We start from the raw sequence: 22332 nt of genomic DNA, 5'->3' as shown, positions 1-22332 counted from the left end.
TGACAAAGTCACTGCTGTTACAATGTCTGAAAAATAGCAGAAGAGGACTTTTTGACAGAGTACTGAAAAGTGCACAGATCTGGCACTGTGAAACCACAAAGCAAGGAAGGCTGTTTTTTACAAGACATGAGTATCTATCCTTATCTTAGCACTCCAGAAATTTAGATTTTGCACTTGGCCTGTGACTTTTCCTGTTAACTTTCTTCTTTTAATAACCATGAAAGGTTGATTGCATGGAAGACTGCCCATCTCTGGTTATAATCCACAGGTTCTGGCTTTGGATGTTTCTAACCCACTGGTAGGGAGGAGGTTATGAAAAGCATTTCTGCAATGTACCGTTTCTCACATCCTTTTCTTAAGCATCTGATGCTGGCTGGAATAATGATGCTGAAAACATGCTAAACAAGTCCCTTATCCAAGACAATATTGGCATGGTTATGTTCTTAAAAAAAAATGCCTTTGCATTAATTTCACTTGAATAGCACAGCACAAAGAAAACTACATATGTACATACTGACATCCCCTTTGTCCATTTTCCTCCTTCCACATATATGTTCTGATTTTTTGTTTTATCCAGGCCTTTTTAGCTCCACCTCTCCCATTAGTCTGATCCTGTTACTATACACCAGACCCTTCTCACCTTGTCCAAGCAGCCATTCCCTGGACTCCCAGCATCAGCCCTGGTGCTTCTGCTTCTGCAGTTTGCCACTGCCTCTCTTTGCCTCCCTCACTCTTCCTGCTCTCCCACTCACTGCTCTGTGACCTGAACTCCTGATGGACTCATTGGAGGGGAGAGGATGCCTAAAACTACTTGGGAGAGGGTTTCACTTCCTGACATTACTCACCCCAGAGCCAGCCAAGGGAACCAAAAATGCAGTGAAAAAAGTGGGGAGTCAAAGAACAACATTTGCAGCTGGCATTGAAATAAGTCAGATTCTTACTCATCCTATTAATAAATTTCCTGGTAAATTCACCCACCAGCCAGTTTCTTCTTTCTTCTACTCTTCCAGGTACTGTCAGTTATTTCCATTTGTGCACTTCATCTATTATCTCCCTGCAATGTCTCTTCCAACGCATGTCAGGAACCTCATCCTTGTTCCTCTATAAATTCTCCTCTCATTTGCAGCATCTGCTTCAGCCCTGCATCATGTACTGTACTTAGGGTCCGTGTCTTGTTTCTCTCCTTGGCTTCTTCATATTAACCCTCTGAAAATGGGATTTGCTGTACACTTTACCTCTAACTTCACCCATAAGAGCCATAAGGAGCACAGAGGTGAAAAACAATAACATAGACAGATAGCTCCAGTGAATTGACACAAAATTCACAGCCCACATACCTTGCCATACTTCTGTGCATACGATCCTGTAAGCAGTGAATGAAAAACTATGATTGTTTCATCCAAATCCCAAACAAATACACGCTGAAAACAGAATTGAGGAAAATATTATTGAACAAGTAACATCACAGTCCCACCACCACCCTAACCAGGGAGGCTAAAAGTCAGCTGAGTCTTAAAAGTTTAACCAAGCGCTGATTAACCGAGCAGGTTTTCTCTGAAAATTAGCAATAACAGTCAAAAGGCAGTAACTTTTTAACTCTTCTTACACTCTTTTAAACTATTTCTTATTTGTTCTCTAAAAAGCTTTTCACAAAAGCTCTGCAATACAGATTTCAGAAATGTGATGGGGGATCAAACATAATTGTTAAGGATAAACACTTTCAGATACTTCTCTGCAAGTCTTACTGATTCAAGATTCTTTTTATTTCTACTGCATACCCAAAATCTTGGGTAGAAGTGCTGTATGCCACTGCCATATAGAATTTAAATAATACTGTAGGATAAAACAGATTCTTTTATCTCAGTTCCATTCATTCAATTTCACTCGTTTTGGTTTTCACTGGTAAAACTAACAAATAAAAAACCCCAACCAACCAAAAGAAACCCTGAAATAGAAGAAGTAATTTTCTTCACTGGAAAAGTTAAATCTTTTGAAAAGGAAAAAAATAAATGTAAGTTTCTGTACAAAAGCAATGACATTTACACTTCATTCCTAGCCCTGCAGCCCACCCAGAAGGTGCTGCCACAGGAGGGGCCGTGTAGCCAGCCAAGTCCCAGCAACAATTTTGTCCTCTGCTATACCCAGGGCTGTTGAGTGAAGGCAGGGCAGTGGGGCAGGCCAGGGGTGCTGGCTCTCTGCACTGCTCTGGTGGCATTGGTGGCAGCAGGGGACACACAGCACCAGCAGGCAGCACAGCACATCCCTGGTGCCACAGCTGGAGTGTCTCTCACACACACACACACACACTGCTGTCTCCTGCTGCTCCTGCCACTGCAAGGCACTGCACGGCCACCACGGGAGTGACACGACTGCAATGACTCTGTTGCTAAAAGTCACCTGTGCTGGAAAATGTCATCCCATGTATCAGGGAGATGTATTTCTTTGCTAAGGCACTGATCTTGCACATACTTAAACACAGCCAGAACCCCACTGACGTAAGGTGCTTCGCTGAGATCTGCTGATATAATTCACAAGCACAAGCACAAACTGGCGCTTAAATATTCAAAAGGCTATGGCCAGATGATCCTGCATATTTACATTGCATGCATAAATATATGTAATTAGGATGAGTGATATATTTGAGATTTCCTATTTCAAAAACTAAAATAAAATGTGGTACTTTTGAGTACAGATTTGTGCACAAGAAACTGACAGACATGCAGACAGAAATGCAGAACAGTAAAGTCTCATTGTACATGTACATTAAAGCAGCTACTGCTCTCTGTTACATTCAGTTATCGAGACTGAGTCCATGACGTCTTTTAAAATGCTTTAAGCTATTTTCACAGCTGCAGTATTCAGAATTTACACTTCATCAGAAGAAACCTCCACATTAAGATTCATCAATTACCACAGACATACCTCCAAGTCACTGTCTGGAGGGGGTGATGGATTATTCTTCCGCCCTCTACCCCGAGACTTTGACCCAGAACTCCTACATGTTCTCTCATCAAGATCTTTGATTGGCGTGGAGGGGCTCTGTACTGTGTCAAACTCCCCTGTAGAGTCAACAATTTATGTCAAAATTAGTGCTGGATTTTTAAATAATTAATGTTTTTTTCCTCAAAGTTCAACATGTCTGTATGCAAACTCAATGACAAGAGACATGAAAAAAATGTTGTATTGAAAGAATGATAATGTGGCTTGTCTTTCGTAGATGGATCAGTAGATGCCACACACACTTCTGACTTTACCAACGAAACACTACAGACCTTAGCAGAATAAGATAAAAATTAAAATGACATATATATATGTGCATATACACAAATACACACAAGCCCAGGCAAAATATCCATATAGAAAGTATTATCCGTATAGAAAGTATTTTAGAAGTCATACTAATGGTTTCTCAAAACACGAAGAGCTTTTTAATTAAAGTAGTTAATTTCCCATGTTTTCAGTTCAGCTAGACTTATTTCCAAGTCCTGCTTTACTTTTACCAGAACACATTTTGGCACTCATCCATGATCTAGAACAGCCATGATCTTCCAGCTTCATGACCTCCTCCCACATCACCTGCTCTTTAGTAAGGTTCACTTTTTTTTGTTCACCGTACCTCAGCCCATAAATTGCCAGAGGAAAGTCATAATTTTAAATGCAATATTCCAGTTGGTACCTGAAAAAGGATGAAGTTCTACTTCCTGTGTTCTGATCGACTTTCTCTAATTATGAAGCATTGTGGGCTGTCACAGAGAGGTGCTGGAAGGGACTTTTATCTGATATGGCACAGCTAGTCTTAACCACACTGAAGTCTAACCCTGAATTATCCATTTAATGAAGCTTAGCATCTTCAGCTTTCAAAATCTCTAGCAATAAATGCAGTTTGGCTAGGGTTCCCAAGTGCTAAATTACAAAACAATCCACCTTCATAATTTATCCTATTAATAATGATTTGATTTTTCTCCACTAATGGAGGAAAAGGTAAAGCTTTGATCTGACATCTACCACAGATTTTGATTCAAGAGAGTCCTTGAGCTGTCTGTAATTGGGCATTTCTGGGCCACAGGTAATATTTGTTAAAAGTGCTCATGATGGCAAATATGCAGAATAAATTAACACTCGGTACAAACATTTCCCAAAAATCATCTATGATGCATCTGATTTTGAATTGGAATCTGTTTTTTTTTTCTTTTTCCATTCTTACTAAAAATTTTTTTCTGTTTCCATTTTTACCAGGCATCCAGCAGATGAAGGAGACTGATTTTTCTGCTCTGTTCTGAACTTGCAAGACCACATTTATAAAAATGCACAGTTTTGGGTCCCCAAGTAGAAGAGAGATAATGTCAAACTGGAGTTAGTCCAGGTGAGGGTCACCATGAGAGCTAAGGGGATTAAGCATATAGTAAAAGAGACTAAGTGACTTTTCATGGAGGTATGCAGAGAAAGGACAAGACACACAGGCAGAAATCCCTACAGAATGGGGAGAGAGACAGTTCTTGTTGACTAATCATTTCTATTCCCAGCATGGTGTTGATGTCAGCAAGGTCACAGAAGGCAGTGAAGCAATCAATAAGGATCACATTATCTTGGTTCTTTCCCCATAAGAACAGCAAAATGTACTTGGGTAATTACAAATGTACAAGAAGCATCCAAATCAGAATCACTGCGCAGCAAAAACCTACAATGGCTTTAAAATAAGTTCTGAATGTGCAAGAGTTCTGTGCAAAAGTAGTTTCCTAGATTTTTCTGATGAAGTGGAAAAATTGTCCCAAACCAAAACCCCAGAAAGAAAAGCCAGACAAAAAGAAAGTGAAGACGAATGTTTACATTCTTACCACAGAAGTCTTCTTATTTATAACCCTTCAACACATTGCAACAAAATTAAGACTCATTTCCACAGTAATGTATTAAAACATCTGTTCTCAATGACCGTGTTTATTCTAATCTACTAAAAATAGAATAGAAAAAAACACCCTGTTCTAAATCTTCTCTGAAATTACCCAACAACTGAAGTAAATAACTCCAATTTTCATTTAGCATTAGCCATTACCAATTGCTCTAGGCTTCTGTTTGGGTCAATGTTGTACATGATTGCATAATTATCTATTAATCAGTACTGTAACTAATCGCTGTTACTTGTAAAACCTAGATATTTAAAGCCAACTTTATTTCATTACACTAATCTCTAAATCAGAATGAGCAGCTGTCTCTTACTTGAATGCAAGGTATGCATCTATTTTAGAACCGCAGAAGTCAGTGGTGCTCGTTTTTTTAAACAACTGTAGGCTTAATTGCTTTATTTGCTTTTTACCTACAGCAGTCTAAAGGAGGAACTGCACTTTTCTTATCCTGTTTGCTTTAGAAATTAGGTCAATGCTGACAAAATGAAAACTTACTAAAAATTCAGTCCTGTAACATAAAAGAATGTGAGAAATTCTAGTACCAAAGAGTATTGAAAACATAACCATCATGAAGAGCTCCTACTGCAGCTCATTATAGACAGAAATTTTTATGACAATGTTTGAAATTTTTTAGCTTTTTCAATATTTAACACATGCCTAATAAATATACCTCATAGCCTCTTCCCACTGGGACTGTGAACAGTGCCAGTGATCCAAGAAAACAGGAGGAAAATGTTAAAACAAGAATATGGAATGACCTCTTTATCACAGATGTTCTTATACATACTCATACACTTATCCAATATGAAGCTTTTCATGCTGTGGAGACCTTGCAGCATCTCCAGTTAGAGGACAGGGAATTACAGCACCAAGTTACAAAGGGAATTATGGCACCACATTACAAATGGAGGTCGTCTTTCATATCCTGGACTTTGTTTCCCACCTCTGGTTCAAAGATGTGAACATCCCCTCCTCCTTGTTAAAACACAGTTCTATGACCTAAGAAGGAAAAAAGGAGTTTGTGCAGCATGAATATAAACCTAATGCCGTCTCCCAGAGAAGCTGCAAAGGGTGGGTACCAAATTAAGCTTTGCTGTATCCCAGCAATGGAACAAGAGCTAATATCCTATGGTGATTTGCCTCCCCTAACCCTGAATATGTGAGAGCAAGGTGCCTACACATGAAACTTTTATCCAGGCCTATATTCTCTGCTAGAGCTTTATTTGCCCCAGATTAAAAGTACTCATGTATTCATCAAATACACTCAAGTGTACTTATCTCCTGAGACCTCACCTCCCAGTCCATCTGAGTTATCCTAGCGCCCTAGGAGACACCTATTTATCTCACAAACACTCTGTGGTAATTTTGCATTTTGAAGAATCTTAATACAAGGCAGGCTCAATGCAAGCTTGGAAGAGAAGTCCCTGGTTTAAGGAGTTGAGCATTACACAGATCTGGAATGGATGAATTTCTGAGCCTCTTCATATGTTCCTTATCGACTGACGTTCATTACATTTCCTTACCAGACAGAACAGCCAGAAGAGAGCTTCAACATTACAAGCCTGCTTTTTTTCCTGACTTGTAGTGTGCTATTCCTTGTCATGAGTAGTAGAAAGAGTAAAGTCTATTTCAATTTTCATCTCATTTTCTTTACACAGTCAATAAATAAAATTGTGGCTGGTATTTACCCTTGATCTGATGGGGCTTTGTTATGAAAATGAGAGATCCTGTGTGTGCGGATAGTGCTAGAGGATTTGATTAGATATTTGAATTAACAGCTAGTAGAGATGCCCGAAAAATGAAGTGCTTTGCTGTTTAGTCTCATGTTTTTGTTGGAGTAAGTCTTAACAACTTGTTTGACAGCAAGTGAACACAGTGTGCGCTAAAGAACTGCGGTATGATCTATGATATCTGCAATTGCCTCCAATACACTGCCCCTCACCAACAGAAATTTATTTTTACTGCGACAAAGAAGGACACAGGCATGTCATGCATTCACAAAGTGGGTGTTTCACTCTCAGCAGAGGGTCGCATGATCACTGCAACACTTCACAGAAATAAGGAGCAGATGGGGGTGGATTTGTTAAACTCAGATGCACAACCTACTTAACAAGAGAACAAGTTCATACGCTTAAACAATCCACAACCAAGAAAAATCTTTACTGTTTCACAGATGTGAAGCCTTCAATACTTTTTCAACATGTTCAAACTATTTAAGATTCCCTTTTTTTTTTGCCAATTCTATTCAATACTAATGGTACTTGTAATAATACATGATGCATTTACACAGCATTTCTAGGAAACAGACACCGAGGGGAGAAACAGCATGGGAAACTCTCAGATTTTCTCAAATAAGAATATGAAGGAACAGCAAAGCAGCAAGTAAAAGTACACAGCACATACAGTTATCAAAACATAACTTATCACTTGTGAGTATACTCCATACTCTTTTAAAAATTCTTTAGATTTGTGTCTGATTTGTGTCTGTTATGGATATCATCCACCTATTGAAATTTCACATTATTTTTAGGTTCTTCTAAGATTTGCATTCTGAGTCTACTGAATAGCATTTCACTTTTCCTCAAAAATCAATGGAATATGTGTCTCTCCATCACCAATCCATATCCATATCCATATCCATATCCATATCCATACCATACCATACCATACCATACCATACCATACCATACCCCAAACATACACCCACAAACACATGCACTATTACACTTTAAAAATCAGCCTGAGGGAAACATTTGGGTAGGAAAAATTTCAACTAATTTAGTTAAAATTCCATTTTTAGCAAATTTAAGTAGTTTATATTTTGTGTGAGCCCTTATACATTTCTACACATTGTTACCTTTCCTTTGTACAAATTCATTACAATAATAATACTTTCTACAGTATTTTTCAATAAGATGGTGCAGTTGTTAGGAAGATTTATGCAATAAGGTGATTTTGTGACTAAAGCATAAATGCCTCCCCCATTCAGAGCCCAATCCAAAAGCCAGTTTGTTAGCATTTTCAGAAATGCTCATGGTCTGTGGGCACAGCAGACACTGCCCATGCTGGCTGAGTGAAACTGGGGTCCCTGAAAGAGACTGCTCTAAGAGTGGTGAAGAAAAATGAAGAACTGCCACTACCAGTACTCCACGGATGTCCTAGGAATACAAGCAGCAGGCTACTGTGCTGTGGTGGCTGTGCACAAGAGGGCAGGGCTGGGCAGGAAAAGGGAGCCTCCTCATGTCTCCCGATCATGCTCTTCTTGCAAATTCAACTACGTCAATACCATTTTTCTATGGTGCTAATAATTAATTTCTCTATTCTTGGTTACTTAAATTAGTGAATTAGCAAGCATGGCTTGTACACATTTGAATAAAGCCCATGTGTTCTTGCCAGCATGGCTGAGGCATAATTAAATGAAAAATGGTATCTCATTTTAAATTCTTTACAGCAATACTTCAGAATGTGTAGGTGGAAACAGCACTGTTCCACTGCCAGTGATACTGACAACCGTCTCAGTCTGCAAAAAGCTTTCTTTAATTAGCTAACAACCTGGACAGGTATCCTAACTAAACAGTAAATAAGCCTACTTTGGGTGGTTTATGTGACAAAGTTTTCTGAAAGGCATGAACTTAAAATATCAATATCCATGCAAGCTGAATATGGAAATCTTGTGTTTATACAAACAGGGAATAAAATACAAAAATTGTTTTCACCTGAATGTAGATCTGTACCTGGCTGACTAGTCAAGCCAGGGAGAGAGTCCTGTAATTGGTAGGTTGATGATGATGAAGTGCCATCAGCCGTGTTGTTTGAGGTCATATATGCACCATATGCTGATGCTGAGTAATACTGTGCATATTGATTTTGGCCAAAAGCTGTGTATGACGAATAATCCTGAAACAGCAAATGCAGCAGAGCACTCAGTTAAGTACAGTAATGAGTGAATTGTTTTTCCCCATTAAATATTTCTAAGTGTACAGTCATATGACTTTTGCTAGTGTTTTGAAGGCTTGGTTTAGATTTTTTTTTAAAAAAATAAGAATATTGGATGTTTTTCTATTTAAAGATATTTACAAAAATAACAGGGAAGCTGCTGAAATATTTAAGTGCTAAAATATGTTAACTAGGCTTCCAGTAAGATTTTGATCATTTTCCACAGAAAAGCAGCATTAAACCACAGTGAGTCTCATTCAACATAACAGATCTAAATTAGAATAACATGCTATCTCTGAAATTACGGAAGTCCTTTAGTAAGTGGCAAACAAAAATGTTAATATTCTTACCTGTTGTGAACTACTGAAGTTTGTAGAATTTGAAACAGAATTGTTTGAATAAATAGTGGATGATGGTGTGAAACTAGAACCTAAAATTAAGAAATACAATTAACTGTCAGAACTTGTTTGTGAATCAAAATAAAATTCTAATTAGAATATTCCATGTTAAGATGTAGATGAATCAGAACAAAAAAAACCCAACTTTTATTTTCCACTAGAAATATAAAACATTGTAATGAAACTTTAAAAGAAATTAAATGCTACTTCCACACATGCAGGAATACATTCCTCTCCCCACCATGCAAGGAAGATGTCAGCAATAAGTCATCTCACCAATTTAGACAGTATTTTTCAGTTTATTGCATTCTCACCTCTCCTCAAACACTGTTTTCATCTTTTGCCTAACCTAGTGTTAGGTTTCCAAAAAAAAAGCCCTTTTTAGAAGACTACATCTGGGTGTTTTTATTCAGTCTGTAATGAGGCATATCCTTGTTTTCAACATAAATCAGATCATTCATATTGCAGTTTGTAATATGCATAAGATTAGCCACTGTATAAGAAGCTTAAAAATTATTTAAATAAAATAGGTTATTGATGACCACAGGGTAATCAATGAATTATTAACTGAATAGTTAATGAAAGAATAAATATAAATTAAGGAGAAATTCTAAAAAATTATGTTAATCCAAGGAGAAACAAGTATCAAATTATGTCACATACTCAGGAACATAAAAACAAGGAAAAGAGACTTGTATATATTAGTAAATATAACAAGTGCTTCCAGTCCTGCCACTAAAAAAGTTAGTGGATTTCACTCCACTAAGAAATCCAAAAGAAGGTGCAAGGCGGGACTGCATTCCATGACCAGATCTAAAGTAACAGGTGATCACAATGAACACACATATGCCCATTAGCACTGGGAAGAAATACTTAACTTTAAATTTTAGAGGTGGCTACTCACCTGGCATCTGGTAAGAGTAAGGTGCTTGGCCTGGCTGTGGGGTGGAAAACCCTGGGCTGTAACTGAGGCACCCGCTCTGCAGTGGAGACTGGGTCTGCGAGAGCCCACTTTCTGTCTTGATGCCTGGCAACATTACACCCAAATCTGCGTAAGAAATTAATTTTCAACTGATTCTTTAAAATATTTTGTTACGGTTGGGAAAACAAAAGAGAAAGCAAAAAAGCAAAAAAAAACCTCCAACAACAACAACAAAAATAACATTCCGGCCGGCATTTCTTTCGTTTCTTTTAGTTCTACGTAAAGTGAAGTAATAAGTGGTCAAATACCGTAGGTGGGTAAGCTGTAGGGCTGTCCTGTCTGTGAATAGGCTGTGTAGACCGCTGGTTGCTGCATTCCTGAATACTGGGTTTGTCCGGCATAGGCAGACATTGTTTGAGCTGCTGGTGTAGAAAGAATGTGCGGATAGGGCCTAAATATCAGGAAAAATAGCATTACTGTGGCAACAAATACTTTGTATGTTGATTCAAGCAATAAAGTAAAGAGAAAGGTTTAAAGATGTCCAAAGACAGTTCATTATTCTGCCAACTGCTCGTCTTCTGGGATTTATTCCATCCCCCACTGAAATAAACTGAAAGACACTCTGACCCACATTCCCCAATGCACAGTGAATATTTTATGCTGTCCCATCACTACAATTTAATTCTTAAGCTACTGTGTCCACTTTTAGGTGGGGTATGCCACTGCTGCATGTCTTTATATGGATTTAATGTCTTTCAGACGAGATCGGAATGCATCCATTAGAAAAGCCCCAACACATTTTTAATCCAGTAGAGGGAAGCTTGGACTAGAAGAACAGAAGGAACACAGAGGTGAATGTTGAAGCTAGTATATTATGTCATCCGTGTAGGTTCTGCTTCAACAGACGTGTAGCCTCCAGCTTCAATGGGAGATGGATCCTACCCATTGAGAGCAGCATGAAAAATACTGACAGCAATACTTTGGTAACCAGATGGGCTTTAAATGTTTGGAAAATATGGGCTAGGAAAATAGAATGGAAATAAAAATGGTCTTTTATTTATGAATGCTGAGGTTTTATAGAGAGATTGAATAAAATCAAGTTAAAATTTTTTGCCCTCCAGAGTTGCAAAAATATACAGAGAAACATTTTTCTTGGATTGTTTTGTAAGTCAAATAAGACTTTATGGACCAAGAGTTGAGTAAACACTCTGCAGAATTATGCTAACTGAAACCTGGCCATTAAAAGCCATGACTATATTTCAGATTCCAATTTTAATTTTTTTTCTTTCTAATTAATTCAGTACAGTTGGCAGCATTTACTATCAGAAAGGATTACTCATTAACAGAGATGCCAAAAAATTGCAACAGTAGATTAAAAATTCTATTAAACCTTGTAATATATTTGGCCAAAGGTATCTAATATATTTTGCCAAAACCTGTTTTAAGTGGAAGGAGGGCTTTTACTTCAGGCACCTACTTTCTGTATTAATAAATTTTGGCTACCATCATGAATGCAAATTTGTTAAAAAAAAAAACTTGAAAGAGCCTAATTGGCTCTCAAATCTTTAGAATCAATGTTTTCTCTGTGTCAAAGTCACACTGATAGCTGTATCAAATAAATGGAAATAAACAGATGGCATACTAGAATCAAGAAGCCTTATGCACGACACTGATCACAGGAGAAGCAAACCAATATATTGTCAGCTGGAGCAGTTTGATACAACTGCTTTTCTCTTTGGTGTTTCTTCCTAAAGTTCCCACTCCTGGATTTGTGTGATTGCCCAAAAGTCACTTTGCCCCCCACCAAAGAAAAAAGCCTGAAGAAATTTTCTATTTCTGACAACACCCGTTGGCTTAAAAAATAAGATTAAAAGCTAATCCAATTTACTTAATTTTTAAATCTTATGATATCGGAGAGGGACAAGGAAAGGGTGGTTCATGATTGTGGAATGTTTGGAAGCATTTGGCAATGCTGGCCGTGGAAGGGTCAGGGACAGGGTTACCCCCCCAGTATACAACTTGTGCATGCAATTGTGATTTCTATATATAAACTGACTTCTTCAAAATATATCTGTATATAGTCCCTGCACATGCTATTAATATGCTGATGTCTGAGAATGCAATAGTCTGATTATTTTACTTCTGTTATGTGCGCTCAGATTCAAGGGTATTTCTTGTGCAGCAATACTGCACAAAGCAGGATCTTACTCTGTAGACACACAAGGGGAAAAAAAAGTTGGAGAGGGAGCCAGTACTGGAGTCAGTACCATGGCTTAAGAATTTTCCTTTTTCTCTGTTTCTCCTGCTGAACACTTGCTTGCAACAAACCACAAAACTGCCCACAGCCAAGGTCTATAAAGGACTAGAAGAGGTGCAGACACTAACTTGGAGGGATATATCTGTGGAGAGTACTGGTGCGCTGATCTGGGACTGTAGCCACTACTTGTTATTACTGCAAAACAAAAAACAAGAATACAGCAGTTAAAAAAACCATGAGACCTACATAGCCACACAGTGTGAACTAAAGCAACAGCAGTAACAGAGAAGCCTATTGAAAAGGACAGCTTTTCTACGAAGGAGATGTCACCAGAACTGCAACATGTTACAAAGAAATTAGAAAACTCCCCAATCTTTCACTGTTGTGCAGAGCTCTTTAGTTAGCATGGATGTGTCATGTTTTCTTAAATTGACTAATACATTTCTGAGTGTATTGCAGAGGCATATATTTCATACATCACCTGTGATCCACACACTGTTGATCTTTCAAATTTGCAAGTTGTACTAAAAGGGGTAGTTAAAAAGAATCTCATGATTTAATGCCTTTCATGGGATTGAAATAATGTACATATACCTTTATAGTCTCAGATTAACAAGAAGTTCAATTTTAATACTGGATAGGAAAAGCATGTTTTTTATATGGTTGTAACTAATTTTAGTTAGCTTAGGTGATGGAAGATACTGGATTCAGCACTAGAAAGCAACTACCATTCTTTATAAACAGACCAATAACAATATAGCCCCTAACAACAGCATTTTTATTTTAAAGCTTGCATAAACAGTCCTGTTCAGTAGCCAGCCAAACTGTGTGTATCTATACTATTCACAACTGCATTCTTCCAAGAAAGCTAACAGAACAATAGTCATGACCCATTAAAATTTCATCCAGAAGCAGTGCTCACACTGGATTAATTCCAAGTGTTTGGAAGTTTCCCTTTCCTTTAGCCATCTGTCTTGACTAAGACAGATGTATTCCAAATATATGTACTCTAAAGTGTTGAACCAATCCCTTCAGAGCAAATCCATACTGGGCAAACATACAGAGTGTCTTTATTAGGCCATCTGCTGTTCATTCACTTTTCAAAAGATTAAAGTAGTACACAGTGAAGCACTAGAATTTCTTTAGTCTAATCAATCATAGTTGTACTTCAAAGTGTACCCTCTTCCTGAGTTATTCATAATGGTAGTAGAAATGAACATTCAGAATTTTATAAGTGACAAATAGGTTTAGGTTCCTAACTATTTTATGAAACATGATACATTTCTACATCCAGCCCTAATTAACGTCCCTCAGATCTATTGCTTTGAACATACACAGAACTTCATATTTTTAGAGATAGTTTAAATGCATTTAGAATGTGTAGGACTTAAAAGGAAAATACAGTAGAAGAAAAACAATTACCTTCTTTTTTAAATGTGCAGTTAAGTATGGCTTGAAAGTAAAGAAGAATTGGATAATAACTTTTAAAATATGTGCCATTAGATTTCATAAAACAGTTGCTGTCTGAAAAGATATAGAGGGTTTGCCTGTGATAGAAATCTGCTAAATTTCATTTTGTGTGGATTTGGTTTCTGTGGCTTTTTTTTGAGAATGCCTTTCTGTGGTTTATGCTCAACCCGCAGAAGAGTCTGCTACATGTGCAGGCAGCTATTCCCAGAGTCAGACAAACCTATGCTCTTGGTTATTTAAGGCTTGATGAGTAATTAGTCTTCCCTGTTGCAGCTCTGTGACCTTTCTAAAGACAAGCAATAGCAGCAGAGCAGCAGAGTGACCTTGGTGGTTCTCAGGGGAAGGAACTTTTGTGATCCATTATTGGCTTATCGGATCATTTTTGCCATGCTGCTTCACTTTTTGTCTCATCATTTGATGGATGAGAGCTCAATCAATTAATCAATTTGGTTAAAGCACGTTTACCGTGCCACTCCACCTTATGAAAACTACAAAAAAATAAATTACTATTCATTTAAATCACTTGAGCTATTCGGCAAAAACTGTCCTGCCTGCCTTTTTTTTCCTCATATACCTTAGTTTGAAAATTCAGACCAGAAAATAAAATACTTTTGGAATGTGTCTGGTTTTAAATTTCCTTGGTTTTATCCCCAATTTTCCCTGATGATACTACCAGTTGTTGGGAAGAGGAAGAGGTAAGACTAGAAAATCCATTATTTTCACTATTTCTCTTTAGCTTGTCCCTGCAATTTGTCCACTACATTTTAGACTGTGGGATCTTTGAGAAACACAGGTTGTAAGAAAGTATTACATTATATTATGTAATTACATTATAATATATATCATATAATCATATGTCATACAATATTATGATACAATATTAATGTATCATAAGAGAACATTATGACTGAGTGGAGCCTGTGGACCACATCTGTATCTCATGGATGAATCTGCTAATTCTAAGGATTTTCAAACTTCAACAGCTTTGGCTGCTGGATAGCCTCCTAGCATCTCCCTTCTCTGAGGACTGCTGGCACTGGAGGAGATGGTGGAGGCAGGTTGCTGTGGGTTTTGTGGTGTTTTATTTAGGCACTATATGAATGGAGCAAAATACTCTTTTGTGTTGCTCATGTTAAAGAAAAAAAAAACAACAAAATTGTTTATTCTCTGAAAAACTCAAATATTCCCAAGACTTCACTACTTAAAATTACCAGAGGAATGCCCTTCAGGGCAGGTATAAGACCTTTGATCTCTCCAGTCCCCATTAATGTTGCTTCACAAAGGGGTCAAGCTGGCAGCCCGCTCTTACCAGTTACTCTCAACTGGCCAAGGTGGTTGTGGAGGATTTAAATGACCATTAACTGTTTTAATAGCATGTGTTGGGTTCAGTATATTAATATAGGATGGAGTTCTGTATTTTTTCAATACGCATCTGGAAAATTCTGTACAAAAAGGTTGGGTTAAAAAGGCCTCATATAAGTAACATCACAATCTCTCTGCACAAGGGAACCAAGTGTAGGTTAAACAACAATGACATTGCCTAATTTCACCTTTATAGCTTTCAGAAATTTTCTACATCTATAAACTGTATTCTATGTCCTGTGTGTAATAAATACTATGTAAAAGCAATGAGAACATCAAATACCTCTCTCTCCACTCCACTATAATGATAAAACAGTTCTCAAATCAATCCACTACTGTAAGCAATATATATACACAGTATTACAGTACAGCAGCTGCAACAAATTCACAGTGCATGAAAAATCTCAGTTAAAGGCTGTGCACCTCTCCCAGTCCTGTGAATGCCCCACCCCAGTGGAAGTGTGCTGAGCAATCACAGAGCTGTGAACTGAGGACACTAATTGCCAAATTACCAAATTACCAAGTGCTCCTCTTTGAAGGAGGAGGAAGGAGGTGCACACTGTGACTCCTCACCTGGCTAACCCATGCCCAGAGGCACAGGTTTTCCTGGGGCAGCTCTGCAGCACAGGGGAACTGGGGCCCTAAGCATGAGCTGTAAGACGTGGGCTGCAGCCCTGAACAGGACCTTGCCAATCCCAGTAGCCAGGGCAAGGCCTCCAGGGGAACTGCCACTCCAAATTCAAGAGATCTGTGCGCGTTATCTTTCAGCTTTTCAATCAACAGTACCCAGAATCACAGTTTTCTGTGAAGTCTACTCTGTCTCTCCTGCCCTACAACTCACACAATCTGTTTGACCATCACTTACAGCTGGTCATCAGGGACAGAGATAACTACTTTATACCTCACAGGGCTTGTTGAGCCTTCTGCTCAGTTCCAGGACAGGACATGTGTTTTGACTGCCCTTGGAGCAGGGAAATCAATTTTAATGGATAGAGTGTTTGAAGGAGAGGATTTCTGCATGGCAGATTCTCAAATGCGTCTCAGCACCAGGAGTTGTTTTTTCACCCATGCCTCATTTCATAAAATACAGAGAAGTGCTGACATCATGACTTTGCCACAGTTGAGAGTTACACATATATGTCCCTCATTTTCAGGAAAAAACAAACTGTCCAGTGTTGGGCTTTGTTACTCACTTTTACAGTCACAGGTGGCTCATTTGAAATGACATCTGTCTCCTACTCAGCATTTACTGTCTTTGGCAACCCACAAAACTTCCCAACTAACCAGTTAGGCTAAAAACTCAGAGAAATCCTGGTTTTGCTGAGATTTTACTGCTCTTTAGCACTTCTCCCATAAAATTAGAGAAAAAAACAACTTGTCTGATTTGGGAGCACAAACAAAAGGCAAGTGCAAAAGTAACATATTCAATCTTTATGAAAGGCTGAATGCTTTATCAAGGCAGCTCTGCGTCTCACTCTGATGATGAAGACTTCACGTCACCCAGACAGGCAGGCTACTGATTTCCCTCTGAGTAGGACTGTACTCATTTAATGCTTGAGTTTGTGCACTAAATTGAGAATCAGGTTCATATTTCTTTTGAGTACACAGGTGGCTAACAGGCAAAAAAAGGATTATGCAAGGCTCAAATTCCTGCCTTTATTTTTTTTCCCCTTTTTTTGAGGCACCAACTTTCCAAACATCCAAAGTGTAGAGACCTCAAGACTTCTTTTGAAGTCAGTGGAAGCTGACGGGTGAGTGGCACCTGGGGAAATCAAGCTGTTACTTAGCTATCTAAATCTGAGCTGAAGGCTGCAATTCTTGGCACTCCAATGTTGCCTTAGCCATAGAATAAAACTCAGCTGCCTTGAATATGAGGCAGAAGCTGATAAAACTTTACCAACAATGAAAAAATCATATATAAATTGGATATTTTATGATTTGCAATCATTACTAATACAATCTTTGCATTGAGTAAAAACAGAGTGAAAATGAAAAGCTAAATTTTAGCCCAGACTATTCAATTTTAATGGAACTTTTTAGCCTTTAAGCTGAGGTTCCTCTTAGTATAACTACAATGAGGACAATATTGTCATTTTTCTAATCAGAAATAGTAAACACTTTAAATCTCACAAAATGCCTTTTCTTCAGGCATTAAATTAGTTATAAATGCTTTTCTGAATAATCAACTTTTGGGTATAACTTATGGCTAAAAGACAATTTCAAAACTTGATTTAAAAGTTAATTACACAGAAACATTGTGATTTCCAAAATATTTTAAATAGGGTTTGACCACCTAAGTCTACCAAAGTAATAATAGCATCAGTGTGGAGTGGTGATTCGTGGCTTTGGTGACATTTCACTCAGGCCATTACTGACCTGGTATTTCCAATACAGAATTTTTCTTCCTCCTCTCCTTTTAAATATTTTTATTAGCAGGATTCAACAATGATTAGAAGGCTGATTACCTGTTCTTTTCCAAAGTTCATCATATTTTAATAATTTATAAGGATCTACTTAAACCATTGTTTGTTTGAATATTTCGAGAAGAACTTGAAGCCTATGATTATTTAAAGTAAAAGTATTTTCCTGGAAAGAAAGTAGCTCAGCCCAGTGGAAAGAGACTAACAGGACAATCTCGTCTGTGTTTAAACTGACTAACACACTGCTAATAGAAGTAAAAGGATTAGCGTTGAGGTATAAACTTTAAGATTTAAAACTGTTCAAATTAGCATGGCTGTTGCAATTACAATCTTTTTTTTTTTTTCTAATATCACATAAGACTAAGAAAAAAGCTGAGAAAAAAGACAGTACCATAATATTATTATTTTGAGACTTTTGCAAACAGCAGTGGTCTTAGGCATCATTATTAGGCATTCTTTAAGATCACACCTCATGTAAATTGCTGAGTTGCATTTACAAAAATGAAAAAGCTATTATTATTTCTATTATTAATAATATTATCATCAATAATATTATTATTATTAATAAAATACTATAATATAGTAGCTTTATAAAGATTGCTTCCATGCAAATGTTCATTAGTGAGGGTTATTAAATGCTGCATTAATGTGCATCCAAGAAAATGTCATTTAATTATGGCTTTACCTGACCCAGTGAAAGTGTCAAGCGATGCATCTCCGGTTGTTGTTGCTGTTTCACTGTTGTTCAGGGGTTCTGTTTTGACTGCAAGAAGAGACACTACATAGAAGAATAAGTAGACATGAGATTTTATTTCTACATTTGTACTGGAGTCCTCATGCCAGTGTCACTAGTGGTAGTCCAGCTCAAACAAGAACACATGCAACAGCTTCAACCTTCGCTCCAGCACCATTCCAAGACAATTGACAGGAATCTGACAGGAATTCCCATTTATCTACACAGATCTCTATCTGTGCATTCATCCAGCTATTTGTTTTAGCAACTGGAATGTCTTCTGGGGAGACTTCAACCTAAATCTAATTGATTCTAACAGTTCCCTAAGAGCAGCACAGAGGAAGGAAACATTAGCTGTCAACGGATGTAGCACATAACAAAAGTAGTTTTGCCTGACCAATTATAATATGGTTTCATGCTAATACAGAAGCAAATTACTTTCACAGTGCCAGCATGTTGCCTTTCCCTTTCCCCTTTTACAGAGTCTGTGGGGGCCTTTTTGAGCTAGGTCACCAGCAAGCAATTCTCCATAACTGAAGAGAGAAGTTTGAAAGAAAAAAGAGCAAAAGAACTAGACTAGAACACAAATGACAGCCATGACAAGTTAACTTCTTGCTCAGAGGTTACCAAACAGTTTGGTCAACTCTGAACTCAAATTTATTTCTTAGGGATGATCATCATGCAGTCTTACCATCCAAGCTGTAACTGAAAGCACAAAAAGCACCACAGAGGCAATACAGATTTTATAATTAAATATGTTACCTGGACAGAACGTTTGGCATGGACTTTTGTAATGGAATTTGGGAACCACCCATCCGATTGATGTGGTAAGAAACAGCAGTAGAGAACACACTGCAGCTCCTATTGGCTGTCTGACTGGCAGATGTGGAAGCCTCAACATATCAATGCAACTTCTTCATGGAGGTCACTTAGGGTCAGGCACCGACATTCATCACATGCTTGTGGACATCACAGGTTGGTGCCCAGGGGCACAGAGTGAAGGGGCAATGAAGGCCTGCACAAGCAACTACCACAGTTTCAAGCCGGGTATCCAAATTCGGAGGGCACAGCCTGGGATTTGTGCAGAAGCCTTTGCTGTGACAGCCAGCCTGGCAGAGCCCCCCAGCAGGTCTAACATACACCAAGGAAAGGCACTCTCTGCCAGCTGGTTACCTGACGCCTCTGAGAGGCCTCAGCTAAGCTGACCAAAGCTCTCATCTGTCAACATCACTGCATCCACGTTTGACTGCACTGGCAATGGTATGGGAAAGGGGGGAATTTCATGTTCTGAGTTGGCAGTGTATTTAAAAACTGTGGCTCAGATTCAAGTCACTTAAATCAAGTATATAAAAGGTGCCTACTAATCTCCCTTTATCTTTAGCTGAGACAGAGAGGTACTTCCAGAGGCTGATTCAGTCCAAGTATGGCCTGAGCTGCCCTCAAGTTCACTGTCCCTCATACAGTCTGCAGAGGAAAAGGCAGTGCACGAGCTAAATAAAGGACTTAGTTTCCTTGTGGGAAAAATGTCCAGAACAACACCTACAGACCCATTCTGCTGTTCTTCCCAGTTTCTGTGAGCACTGTGAGTTATTCATTAGAAATTGCACAGCTACCAGTAAAGCTGCCTGTGACAAGCCCTGTGAGTTACCTCTCCTACAAAATCACACCCCATTTCCAGTCACACTGTCTAATGGATCTTCGGGAAGTTAGAAGGGATGCTGCTGAAGTCTACAGCTGTACAAGTGACCTGTTCTGAACTCAGAGGGACATCTGTTTGGATCAAGCAAGGGAAACTGGGATCCATTTGTCTCTGTGACTGGTAGAGTGCCCTGCAGAATTACTGGTGCACCAGCGCCAAACCAACCAAGAAGTACCTTCTGGTTTCAGTTATACAGTTGTGTCTTTCCAGTTACTGTCTAAGATCAAAAAAATTTTGAATGTGCGTCTTTTGAATGTAAACTTCTTTTCATTATTGTGTCTCTTTCATAAAACTACCATGCCCAAATAGTGTCCTTCCAAGCAGCAGGATATCAATTCAATATGGAATCATTAGGGAAGAATTTTTGCCACATTTTTCAAGCTGTTGTGCACTCCTCATTTTGCTACCTATTATCTTTTCATTAAAAAAAAGCTGTGACAAAAACAACCCAAAATGAAAATAAAAAATTCTTAAGAGTAATAGCGTAATCAGTCATTCCCATTTCTATAATTATTTGAGAATGATGTGATTTTATTTTTATCATATTAATAAAACACATATCAAGAAAAAGTTCAAGGGTCATTTGACACAAAATGATGGCCTCCACTGAACTTTTCAGTCATGTGGAACATGTATTCTTACCTGAAGTATCAAAAGTATCTACATTTATTTATTTGCTGATTACTACATATGGATGCCCCTATGTACTTCTGCAAAGTCTGGGCATCTACCTACATGAAAAAAAAGTACTTTTTAGTACCTTTATCTCTTTCTGTTAAGAAGGTATTTCACTATTGTCCATAGTAAGCTACAAATGTTCAGTATTGCGTCCAAGAAGACAATATGTATTTACCTGTTATATTTAACAAAAACTTCAGTCATGAATTGAAACGTTTACTTTAGAATTATGTATAGTTCTGGTTAATGCCAGCTGCACTGCACTGCCATCAGCACGAATAGGCACCATCTTTTTTCCTTCCCTGTCAAGCAGATAATCTAAAACAAAAGAAACTATCTCATGTACTTAATGTGAGGAAAAACATTATAATGTCACTGAGTTCTGCTGGAAAATACCTATAGAAAGTGTTTTTATATGTGCTTGATTTTAAACAGTTCTACTATTTTGCATTCAGATTTTATGACAGTAAGGAATTCATCAAAGTCCTTCCTCAGTGTAGCTAGAGATTCTAACTGTTACCTATTTTTCTTTATTTGTAGGGCATTAAATAAAGAGAGGGGGAAAAGCACAAAGCTAACTTAGGAAAAACAAAATATTCTAACAGCAGTTCAAGAGAATTTTTTTATTGCTGTTGTTTAACATATTGAAAGAGTGAAAATAAAATGAAAAGCAATCTCTCACTGGGAATACATTTGAGTGCTGCTAGCAGTGAAGACTGCTCATGTTCTGCTTTCAGCTGGGATAGAACAAGCAGCTGTGTGCTGCTTAGCTGCCAGCTGGGTTTAGACCATGACAACATGGTGACATAGTAGAGCTACCAACATCACCAGGTGCTGGGGCACACGATGTACAAGCAGACACAAGAGGCTGGGCTTGTTTTGTCCTAGGAAGAGGAGGCTTGAAGGGAGAGCTAATTGCTGCCTGCAGCTATCTAATGGGAAGGTGCAAAGATGACAAAGAACAAAGGCACACTCACCTCAAAAGGTGCCCTGGGAAACAACAGGTGGGAACAGATACAAGCTGCACTAAGGGAAAAATCCAATTAGATGTAGGAGGAAAATTCAATGCTGCCTTGAGTGACATGATCTAACAGTGAAGTTGGCCCAAATGACCTCCAGGGGTCTCATCCAAACTTCATTATTTTAAGGCTAATTCAGAATGCAGCTCCCAACAAGCAACAGCTTCTACAATATACCTTGATGAAAGCACTTAGCAGATCAAAATGACTGCTACTCTGCTGGCCCCTTTTTTTTATTTTCTCTAAAGCATTCCTCTGTGTTAAGGACTGAAAATGCAGAATTTTAGGGGCAACAGGTGCTAATACTATGCATGAAGGAGGACAAGCAAATGCAACAGAAGTTACAGCAAACAAATCTGATTTTAAAAGCTCATGTAAAACAATAAACCACACAGCTTGTCACAGGAATGATTTTCATCTTTCTTTTAGCAAGCCTTAAGAGTTTTCCTGGGAGTACACAGAAGCACAATTCTAAACATTCTACTGTCTATGGAAAATCAGATTTAATACAACTAATACACTGTATTTCCTCACTAC

The 22332-nt window shown here is 38.1% G+C and overlaps 1 protein-coding gene across 6 annotated transcripts in view; it reads right to left on the bottom strand.

Moving 5' to 3' along the window:
• EYA4 (EYA transcriptional coactivator and phosphatase 4) overlaps positions 1-22332 on the bottom strand; it is a 65157-nt gene that overhangs the window by 20154 nt on the left and 22671 nt on the right. For 2 of the 6 annotated variants that reach the window (XM_062488829.1, XM_062488828.1), the window contains exons 4-11: positions 18352-18444; positions 12543-12609; positions 10466-10608; positions 10140-10283; positions 9188-9267; positions 8618-8798; positions 2923-3059; positions 1338-1421 (exon numbers count right to left, since the gene is read on the bottom strand). In XM_062488829.1, coding sequence (XP_062344813.1) covers positions 1338-1421; positions 2923-3059; positions 8618-8798; positions 9188-9267; positions 10140-10283; positions 10466-10608; positions 12543-12609; positions 18352-18444 — 929 coding nt within the window. Of the gene's footprint in view, positions 1-1337; positions 1422-2922; positions 3066-8617; positions 8799-9187; positions 9268-10139; positions 10284-10465; positions 10609-11630; positions 11634-12542; positions 12610-18351; positions 18445-22332 lie in introns of those variants that run through there. The other 4 variants (XM_062488826.1, XM_062488827.1, XM_062488830.1 and 1 more) reach the window with 4 other exon arrangements.

The sequence above is a fragment of the Cinclus cinclus genome, chromosome 3 (assembly GCF_963662255.1).
Source record: "Cinclus cinclus chromosome 3, bCinCin1.1, whole genome shotgun sequence".
In the NCBI taxonomy this organism is placed as follows: domain Eukaryota; kingdom Metazoa; phylum Chordata; class Aves; order Passeriformes; family Cinclidae; genus Cinclus; species Cinclus cinclus.
Note: the sequence above shows the minus strand (reverse complement) of the source record. Positions and strands in the feature narration are given on the sequence as shown.